General features: G+C 32.9%; 1 protein-coding gene across 1 annotated transcript; it reads left to right on the top strand.

The window, feature by feature from the left end:
• Positions 1-8,377: 8,377 nt before the first annotated feature.
• LOC139876508 (LOB domain-containing protein 15-like) lies at positions 8,378-9,921 on the top strand. The gene is made up of 3 exons (XM_071863834.1): positions 8,378-8,391; positions 8,548-8,815; positions 9,460-9,921. The coding sequence occupies exons 1-3, from the start codon at positions 8,378-8,380 to the stop codon at positions 9,919-9,921; spliced, it is 744 nt and encodes a 247-aa protein (XP_071719935.1).
• Positions 9,922-11,484: the final 1,563 nt, after the last annotated feature.

The raw sequence follows: 11,484 nt of genomic DNA, 5'->3' as shown, positions 1-11,484 counted from the left end.
TCGTTATCATCCCGGGAAAGCGAATGTGGTGGCTGACGCACTAAGCAGAAAGGAACGAGAACCAATTCGAGTACGAGCGATGAACATAAAAATTCGCATGAATCTCAACTCACAAATCAAAGAAGTTCAACGAGAAGCACTTACTAAAGAAAATATAGGAAATGAAATAATGAAGAAGTATGAGAAGCAACTCGTTATACGGGAAGATGGAATTCGATATTTTGCAAACCGTATTTGGGTACCGAAGTTGGGTGGATTAAGGAAGTTGATATTGAACGAGGCACATAAGACAAGATACTCGATACATCCTGGAGTTGGAAAGATGTATCAAGATCTTAAGACACATTATTGGTGGCCTAACTTAAAGACAGACGTTGCAACATATGTTGGGGAGTGTTTAACTTGTTCCAAGGTCAAGGCAGAACACCAGAAACCATCAGGGTTACTTCAACAACCAGAAATCCCAGAATGGAAATGGGATGGTATTACCATGGATTTCATCACGAAGTTACCAAAGACTGCCTGGGGATACGACACCATTTGGGTGATTGTTGATCGTCTTACCAAATCTGCCCATTTCTTGCCTATAAAGGAAACGGATAGAATGGAGAAACTATTACGATTGTATATAAAGGAAATTGTTTCAAGGCATGGAATACCTATTTCCATTATATCCGATCGTGATAGTAGATTTACCTCAAAGTTCTGGCAATCACTGCAGGAGGCACTAGGAACTCGTTTAGATATGAGTACCGCATATCATCCGCAAACCGACGGGCAGAGTGAAAGAACGATTCAGACTCTTGAAGACATGCTCAGGGCATGTGTGATCGATTTTGGAAACGGATGGGATAAGTATCTACCGTTAGCAGAATTTTCGTATAATAATAGTTATCATGCAAGCATTAAAGCTGCACCATTCGAAGCATTGTATGGAAGGAAGTGTAGATCTCCTATCTGTTGGAATGAAGTAGGAGATCGACAATTAACTGGTCCCGAGATCATACACGAAACGACTGAGAAGATAGTACAAATCAAGGAGAGATTGAAAACAGCCCGAAGTCGCCAAAAGAGCTACGCCGATGTCCGAAGGAAACCATTAGAGTTTCAGATTGGGGACATGGTTATGCTAAAGGTGTCACCTTGTAAAGGTGTAATACGTTTCGGTAAAAGAGGTAAACTGAACCCAAGATATGTAGGCCCGTTCAAGATCATCGAACGCATTGGACCGGTAGCTTATCGACTCGAGTTACCGCAACAACTCGCCGGAGTACACAATACCTTTCACGTCTCAAACCTTAAGAAGTGTCTTGCAAAGGAAGACCTCACCATTCCTCTTGAAGAAATCCATGTCGATGAGAAACTACAATTCATCGAAGAACCAATCGAAATCATGGATCGTGAAGTTAAACAGCTCAAGCAGAGCAACATACCAATCGTTAAGGTTCGTTGGAATGCTCGAAGAGGTCCTGAGTTTACTTGGGAACGAGAGGATCAGATGAAACAAAAGTATCCACACTTGTTTCTCGATGACGCAAAATATGTACAATTTTAAAATTTCGGGACGAAATTTATTTAACGGGTAGGTACTGTAACGACCCGCACTTTTCCGATCGTTCTATACTTATGAGATTAATATTTACATAAATTAAACCTTACCAACATGATAAGCAATCCAAATTGTTGAGACTTATGTTTTTGAAAAGAGTTTTACACAACGTTTGACCGTCTAGTTTGACCGATGATATCACGAACTATACAATATATGATAATTATACATACATATTTAACATGATCTAAGGATGTTTTAATATCTCATTTTGTATTAATAACAAAAAGTCATAAGTATATTTTGAAACTACTAACTTAAGTTTTCAAAACAATAACCTACGTAACGTTATTTGACATAAATACTGATGATTTATAATGTTTATACATATATCGTATAAGTAATGTATTTAATCATTTTTAAAGGGCTTTTATACATAAAACAATATAAGTATATTTACAAAAGATAGTTATATTTGAATTCTCGTTCCGTTTCCTCAATAATCCTATACGTATATCTAGGGTACTATACACAGCTTCTAGAAGTATTTACTATTGGTATATACCAATAGAAATCTTCAATTATTGGAATAATATGTCATTCATGACATAATAAATTTTAACTTATCTTAGATATTTTCACTAAAAACCAAATTTTCAAGCCTATAAATAAGCACCATTTCTAACTCATTTTTACACATTCATTTTCCAAATTTTACTTCCAATTTTCACACACACTTGCAAGAACTCTCTCAACTTTTATTTTACTACTTCTTTCCAGCAACTTTACATTTTAAACTTGAGGTAAAAACTCTACTTCAACTCTTTTTCAATTCATATATTTAAAGCTATATATATAAGAGTTTATAAACTAGAACATAGTTTGAATGATTTCAAACTTGTTCGCAAACTAAATAGATCCTTCTAACTTAACTTTTAAAATACTTCAAGACCTGTAACATATCTTAATTATATGCTAACTTAACAAGGTATAACTTGGTTTTTCAAAGAACACCTTAAAAACTGAATTTACGACGTCGGAGTGCAACCGGGGGCTGTTTTGGGTTGGATAATTAAAAACCATCTTAAACTTTGAATTGGAGGTTTATTTTCTGGAAAAATGATTTTTACTATGAATATGATAACACATAAAAATTTCATGTTTTAACTCAAAGTATAAGTATTTTTAGAAAAATAATCATTTGAGGTTGTTTACATGATGGAAAATGATTAACTTCATAAGTTTCACTAAAGTTTGACCTATGCCGTGTGATTTTGAATACAAACTAAGGTATTTACAGTTCATAGTCTTAAAGAGGGACTCGATCCAAGGAGATGGCAAGTTGAATCAACGAAAACGGAGTTGTAACGAAGAAACTATGACCGAAACAAAATCGGATATCCATGACTAGTTTAGCCACGAAAATAATTGGGAAAAAAATTAAATAAATCACATCTTTTTAAGTTAACATGATATTTTATATATATGTACTTATAATTCAATTTTATATGGTTCAGGATCACCCGTAAACAACACGAGAAGATTAATCATAAGATCCCATGATTGTACGCAACACGTCATTTGACAACACCGGTACTTTATGTACGCAACACGTCATTTGACAACACCGGTACCATGGGTCAAGATTAATCTCGACCAATACATATACGATGGGGTTTTATTTATTTCGTTGGGGGTTTTATTTATTTCATTGCGGGTATATTAAACATCTAAAAATGAACCATTAAAATTGAATTACTAACAACGAACTGCTAACTACGGACTAAGGAATTATTCAAAGTATTAAAAGTATAACAAGTATATATATGTGACGTTTGTTTAAAAAAGAAAAGGTATTGATATATTATATATGGATAGGTTCGTGATATCAACCGGAGACCAAGTCAAATTATATATATATCTTCAAGACGAAAGTGAGTATATAGTCCCACTTTTAAACTCTAAATATTTCGGGATGAGAATACATGTATTTTATGTTTTACGTTATGGACACAAGTAACTGAAAAATATATTCTACGTTGAGTTGTACCACTGGCATACTTCCCTGTAGCTTGGTAACTGTTATTTACAGCGGTATTGTAAACGCGAATCCTGTTGATAGATCTATCGGGCCTGACAACCCCAACCGGACTGGACGACCAGTATTCAATGGTTGCACAGTACTTCGTTTCGTGACTACACTTGGTACGGTGTAGTAAGATTTCATAATAAAGGGAATATGCGACGTGATTAAATGTTAAGTATGGTTACCAAGTGCTCAACCACTTAGAATATTTTTATTAAACTGTTTATATACGAAATCTTGTGGTCTATATATATATATTGCTGCCGGCATTAAACCTATATCTCACCAACTTTATGTTGACCTTTTAAAACATGTCTATTCTCAGGTGATTACTAAAGCTTCCGCTGCATTATGTTGAATTTGAGCAGGATCTTGCGTACGCATATTTGTGTCAAAAATAAAACTGCATACCCAAGGATTTGTGTTGTAAAATATGCTCGAAATCGTGTTGTTATCATTATATGTAAAGTTTGTAAGTCGAAGATTATCGCTAAACGATAATCATCTTTTTATTGTCTAAAGTTTGTAACAAAAATAATGGTTATGGTTTGTAATGTATAATATATGCAGTTTCTCTTTTAAAAATGTCGCATATAGAGGTCAATACCTCGCAATGAAATCATACGTTATCTAACACGTTCTTATGGTTAAGGACGGGTTATGACATGTTAGTTTTACATATATAAGTTTGTCGTGAAAAGCGTTCGGTCTAAATATGTCAGGAAGTGGTCCATCTTTTTACGAGTTAAAAACAGTTTGATCAGAGCCTGGAACGCCTTGTGCGCGTCGAGCACTTTCAGTGGAGCGCGCCGCGCACCACACCTGAGTAGCAGTTTAAATTTTTTTGGGACTGTTTTTTGGTCGGTTATCGGGTTGGGTTGTTACAGTATATGCATGTATATATTTATTCTACTCACTAAGCTTTATTCTTACCCCTCTCGTTGTTTACCTTTTTACAGGTATTGTGATTATGAAGTTAGCTAGTTGTAGACTAGATGCTTAGGAGCGCTTGGGCTCGACGGGGTAGCTTTTGGATATTTGGATGCGGATGCGGAATTTGGTAGTCCCCGGGATTATGCTCTTGGTATTGGGTTGGGTTATTGAGTCTTAACCCGTATTTCTTGTGATCGGGTCATTATTACAAATGATTTCGTAAAGTGTAATTTGTGTGCCAAGGGTCATGATAGATTGTTAAACGTATCATTATGATGTTATGTTTCGATTAAAACAGAGTTGAAAATGTATTATATTAATGGGACCTAACTAATAAGAAAAAAAAATGTACTCCGTTTTTGGTTAAACGGATTTGGGTTGTTACACATAGTCTTTGCAGTTATAACCCATGAATTGACGAATTAAAAAGTACAAAATGTCGTTTCATGTTCATTCACATCTTGTTTCGATACCAGGAACAAATATTCCTACACGTGAGCCTTGTTGGGGCGTATAATACCTCTAAAAATAGAGCTAGATGGGGCTAAATCCACAAAAACTATTTCTCATTATAAGTTACGTGGGACTTAAATTCCATGACCCTTCGTCGATTGTCCACCCTACTCCGAGAGTCACCGGAGGAGTTGTTGGGGCATGAGATGAGTGTCATGATCCTAAAACACCGGGAGAACCAAAAAAGGTGTCTTTGGACACCCTGGCACACCAACCTTTAAAACAAATATGGAATTGACGGTACATGGTTCTTTTATCTAGTTCATATGGCGGATGGCTCCCACTTGACTCATGGTTCATTTGAAGATTAAAAAGTTCGAGGTTTTATTACACTTTGCTATGAAGAATTCGTTCAAGACAAGATGTTGATATAATCATGATTCAATTTGGGAATTTAAAGTTGGTTAAGTGAGAGCCATGTCGGAGGAATTTATGTTTCACATTGAGTTCAAGACTTTGTGGTTTTATTCATGCCTTTAAAGATTTATCATTTGTTAGAGATTTGAGTTGAAGATTTGAGTTTAAGATTGTTTGAGGACAAACAATGATAAGTGTGGGGGAGTTGATAGGTTCATAAATGCCGATTGTGTTTGATATTAAAGGATGAATTTTATGTGTGCATTTGAGGTTTAAAAGGCTATTTTATAAGGTTTTCATAATGGGTAACGAGTCAAGACGAAACGCGAAAACGAGGATTAAAATGAGAAAAAGGCGCGAAAAAAATGCCCAACCGCAAATTGCGGCTGGTGAGCATAAATTGCGGCTGGCATGCATTAAAAAGTTTGCTCAGGTCAGAAACGGGCATAAGGAGGCCCTTGGGTTTTTGCGGCTGGGCGTAAATTGCGGCTGGTGAGCATAAATTGCGGCTGGACGTATTTTTGGATAGAATTTAGAGCCGAATTTGAGGGATTTCATGCTTGGGGAATACCCTACTTCATTCCTATATAAGGTAAACCCTAGGCTACGAATAAAACACCTTTTCCATCAGTTTGAGAGCCAAAAACACTCCCAAAAACATCATTCATCATCATCAATCAAGGATTCAAGTCAAGATCAAAGGCGTGTTCATCATGATTCATCCTTCTATCATTGTGTTCATCATCATCAACATGCATGGCTAATCTCCTTACTTTATTCCTTCCAATGAACTTTTAATGTATTGTTTATTCATTCAATTATGTGTGTGGTTTGTAATATTACAATGATAAACTCCTTTGATTTATGATTTTGCAAACCATTTAAGAGATTGTTTAATGCAAGTTGGTTGATTTTGATTATTGCAAGACGTATTATTGTGATTTAACAATTGTGCTTGATCCACTTAGTGTTAATTTTGATTAGGGATAAAGACAAGTGTTTAGGTTACATAATCGTGCCCAAAATAATTACTTTGACGAATCCAAGAGTTCATGTCTATGTGATTTAGATAATAACTTAAAAGCACATATGTTTGTATGAATGAATGATACTTAATTGGGATTTGGAAGGGATAAAGGTTTTTAATCCATTGATAACAACTTTTCATTTTTAATATTTTGCTTATGCTTTTTGCTTCAACTCATTAAAGCTTAAGTTTTCTTGTTTAATCTTCTTAATTAGTACACGTGCTTTAGTTACACAAACAACCAAATCCTGAAAATTGCTAGCGTTTAACCACTACTTCTCGAGAAACGAATCTTATTTACCCTAGCTAAGTTAGAGTAACTAGATCATTTTTGATTGACCCTTCGACACCGATCATGAAGACCGATTGTAGTTGTCGCTAAAGAGGTTTCCTTAAAAAAAAAAAAAAAAAAAAAAAAAAAAAAAAAAAAAACTTTGAGAGGAAAGATTACAATTGTCTTGCACACCTTTATCAACATGATTCATTTTCTTCCAATTATATTTTTCATGTACGTACATGTACATGTTATTTAGTTCACAACGAATTCATATAACATCTCATCACCTTACCACAACTACAATGGGGTATTTCATTATAGAAAAAAAAAAAAAAAAAAAAAAAACAATAATATTTTAGAAGAGCAACATATAATTCAGCTGCTTCTTGTAAAAGGCCAGGTTGCCTGCTTCGCAACCCAATCTCTCGAGTTCTTCATGGTATTCAGCTCATAGGTGCCAACCATATTGTGGTACCATAGCTCTTATGTAATCTCGGTGTTAATATAAAGTGTTATTGCTTTTCAAAAAAAAAAAAAAAAAACATATAATTCATATAACTACACATATGAGGTAAATAATTGAGAACAAACAAGTCGTGAAAAAAGAAAAGGCAGTATGATAATTTTTTCAACGTGTGACAAATTTACAGTTATACTAGCTGCTTCTTGTGCTACAAAGTCAACACCGGCAATTATAAATCCGCACGTGGGCGACATCAATAATATGTACGCGATGAAATAAAGGCCCGTAATTTATTTGGTCGCCTATAAATATTTTTTGCGTTACGTTATGTAATCAACAAGATTATAAACACATAATTGGTGACTTATAAGAATTCGCTCTATATATATAAACTGTACATATCAATCGAATATCGAATAATTATATTACAACTGTAATATAAATGCTAGTGTACAATATTAATATTTAGGGATGTTTAAAATATCCTAAACCGAATTTCAGTATCCAAAATTTCCAACATATGGATTCCTAGAGAAAATTGTTTTTTTTCCTTTTATAATTTCATCATAATAAATAATAATTTCCAACATATGAATTTTATGTGTTATTATTGCATACAATGTTTGATTCAAAGTGTTACATAATAAATTATTATTTTATTTATATATAGTAACTGATGAAATGTTAGTGTGTCGTATTTTGTTTATTTCATCCACGTTTTTACTATTTAAGAGGGGTAGAGATGTCATTTTAATCCTTCTAAGATAAATTTTGAATATCTGAATTAAAAAGAAAAATATTAGATATGAATTATTAATTTGCTCCAAATTAATCTTTAAGCTTAGAGTCAAATACTTGCTTGTATTAATAATTATAACTACCAAGTTATTGTTACAATATTCTATACTAAAATCTTGCAAAAGAAACTAGTTACATATTTGTTGGGTATGAACAATGAAGCATATATAACATCTTCTTGAATATATATATGATTAATTAACAATAGTGCAACTTAGACCTAACATTAATAATTAATAAATTTCTATTTTTCTTTGTTTGCTTTCCTTGCCTTTAAAGCACTACTTTCTTCTTCCTCTATATGCTTCTTCTTCTCATTTTCTCCAAACCCCCTCTCTACTTTTTTTCTCTTTGCAAATTTCTTGATTTAATTAATGTCTAGAGAAAGGTAGATCAATCTCCCTCTTTAGATTCAACTCATGTAAGCATATTATTTACAACTTTTAACACTAATGATTAGCAACAAAAAGATAAAGATCAAAGCAAAAGTTACATACTTGATGGCTTTTTTTAACCAACAAAGTTTCTTGATTTTTATGTTTAGGGAATTCTATGAAGATGCAGGAAAGAGAATAAAACGAGAAATCGATGCGTATATTAATACGACAAGTGCTCAAATGGGAAGAAGACAGGTTTTGATTCCGGCACCGGGGACTTTGAACACGATCACACCGTGTGCGGCTTGCAAGTTGTTGAGAAGAAGATGTGCAGAAGAGTGTCCATTTTCGCCTTATTTTTCACCTCATGAACCTCATAAGTTTGCTGCTGTTCATAAAGTTTTTGGTGCTAGTAACGTTTCTAAGTTGCTCATGGTATGCTGCCTTTTTTATACACTATTGTCATATTTATTTTCTTTCCATAATTAGTTCATCTATGTATCAATCAAGATGAGTTAAAACTTTTGTTATAATAACTTTTGTGAAAGCTTTGGTTAATAACCTAAAAAGTTTAGAGTTTGAATATTAGATTTGTGCATCAATCAAGATGGGTTTTTTAGGGTTTAGTTTGAGATTTATATTAAAAGCCAACTCTTTCCTTTTATTTCATTTTCTTGAAGAAACGATATCTAGTCTTATGTATATATTGGTCGATTTTTTTGTTCTCGGTTAGATATCAAAACAACGAAAATATCAACACACTTAAACATCAATCAACTATTAAATTTGAATACTCGATTAAACTTCTGAATCAACTAAATCGAAGTCTGAATCAATTAAATCGAAGTCTGAAATCAACAGGATATATGACCAAAACAGTGACAGTTCAATCAACAGAAAATCTAAAAAAATTTCATCTTTCACTCATTTTTCCGAGATAACACCAGAAATTAACTCTTCATTCACAACCCATAAAATGCTTGATTTGACTAGGCAAAATCAGTAACAGTTTTGCATTTTAGTAGGGTTTATATAATTATATGTAATCTAGAGATTTGTTGTTGTTTTGATAATTTTAGGAAGTTCCTGAAAGCCAAAGAGCTGATGCAGCCAACAGTTTGGTGTATGAAGCAAATGTTAGGATAAGAGATCCAATTTATGGATGCATGGGTGCAATTTCAGCATTACAACAACAAATTCAATCATTACAAGCTGATCTTAATGCCGTTAGATCTGAAATTTTGAGATATAAATATAGAGAAGCTGCTACTAATACTCATGACATTAATATTATTGCTTCAACATTGGTTTCTTCTAGCCCAATGGTGGCCGCTCAACTTTCAACAATTCAAGCACCGCCAACACCACCACCACCACCACCACCGCCACCGTCGATTGTTATTTCATCATCGTCTTCATCATCATCTTCATCGTCTTCTTCATCTTCTGTTCATCTTTATGGCGTTCCTTCTAGCACATCTGGTTATAGTACTAGTACTAATAATCTTACTAATAATAATGTGTCAAGTTACTTTGCTTGATTATATGAAAGTGAAACCCTAGATCATTCTTGTTTTATTTTTGTTATGTATCAGTTATAATTAAAAGATTACAATATGATTTATTTTTAGAAATGTTAATTTGTGTTTTTTCTTTTCAATTTTATGGAAATTAATCAATAATCAATACTTAATATCAGGATGTTCTTTCTCATTCGAAATTATGAAGTTTCTGGTTACAATTATGTATATATACTCTCCATTTTGGGTCAAACTATACTCAGGTTTATAAATCGTAAGTTGATCCATAAAAGGAGCGTATACATAATTATAACGATTAAACTTGTACTTTTCGTTAACGAAATACTTAATGCATACGAAGTATATGTTAAGTTTAATTGGGAAAAAATTAGGGGTAGTAGTGTTATAAGTGGCGACACTTGAACGTGAGTTTAATTAAGTAAAATAGCCACCAATAGATTAAATTAGTTGTGGAGCCCTCGCTACGAGTCGGGGGCTCCGTTTTGAATGCGAGTTAAAAAAAAAAGTCTTGATCTATTTTGTAAAAAATAATTTTTTTTCCGACATCTAACATTGAAGGGTTGTTCCTTTTGTGAAAGTTGCTTCTTTTAGTTTTTTTTTTTTTTTTTTAAAGTTAGTTGATCTATATTGTAAAAAAAATGTTTTTCGACATCTATTGATAGCATTGAAGGGTTGTTCATTTTATGAAAGTTGCTTTTTTTATAGTTGAGGAAGAAAAGAGAGAGAGGAAAAAAAAGTTAGTTGATTTTTTTGTAAAAAAGTATTTTTTTTCGACATCTTTTAGTAACGTTGAAGGGTTGGTTCTTTTACGAAAGTTGCTTATTTTATCGTTGGGGACAAAAAAAAAAGGTGAAATGACGAAAATGCCCCTAGTTACTATTGATGAATAGTGAAACAGTGTTTTGTCTATTAGTATATATATAAATATAAATTTTAGCGGCTATACGTTAACAACTACCACTCTTAATTTTCGTTTACACTTAGCCTGTAAACATTAAAAAAATTTCGAATTACAAAGCTCCTTTTGTATCAAACTACTTGTGTTCATAACAGTTGATCTAGAAAGAGCGATAACGGTTAACCTTGTATTTTTCGTTAAGGGGAAATATTTAATGTTTATAAGTTGTGTTTAATCAAAAATTAAGGGTAGCAGTGGGAATAATAACATAGAGATTTGTTGTTTTTTATAATTTTATCAAAAAATGTTTTTAATATATTTATTTATTACAGTAGTATTTTTGTTTTAATTGTGAACTAAGTTAGATTTTAATTTAATATAATTTTCATCATTGAAAGTTGTAAAAAATTTGACTATTGATTAATTAAGGAGCAAAATTTTAAAATAGTGTTTAATCTATAATAAGTGATTTTTATGCAATTAAATGATGCATGTTATTTTGTATATTTATATATAATAACTTGACTGTATTTATTTTATATATTTATGAAATGGCCGGTCAGAGCAAAATAAATTTAGAGGACGTGAGATGCAATCAAAGCCCACGCACACGTTGGGGAGACAAATCGTATTCTGCCCCCCCTTCACCTCAATTTCCTTCAAGC

Source organism: Rutidosis leptorrhynchoides, chromosome 11 (assembly GCF_046630445.1).
Source record: "Rutidosis leptorrhynchoides isolate AG116_Rl617_1_P2 chromosome 11, CSIRO_AGI_Rlap_v1, whole genome shotgun sequence".
Classification (NCBI taxonomy): Eukaryota; Viridiplantae; Streptophyta; class Magnoliopsida; order Asterales; family Asteraceae; genus Rutidosis; species Rutidosis leptorrhynchoides.
The sequence above is the reverse complement of the archived record's forward strand: the minus strand, read 5'-3'. Positions and strand labels throughout refer to the sequence as shown.

Coding starts and splice junctions, on each gene's coding strand:
- LOC139876508 (XM_071863834.1), top strand. Junction 8,816..9,459: donor ACGTTTCTAAGTTGCTCATG/GTATGCTGCCTT, acceptor TGATAATTTTAG/GAAGTTCCTGAAAGCCAAAG.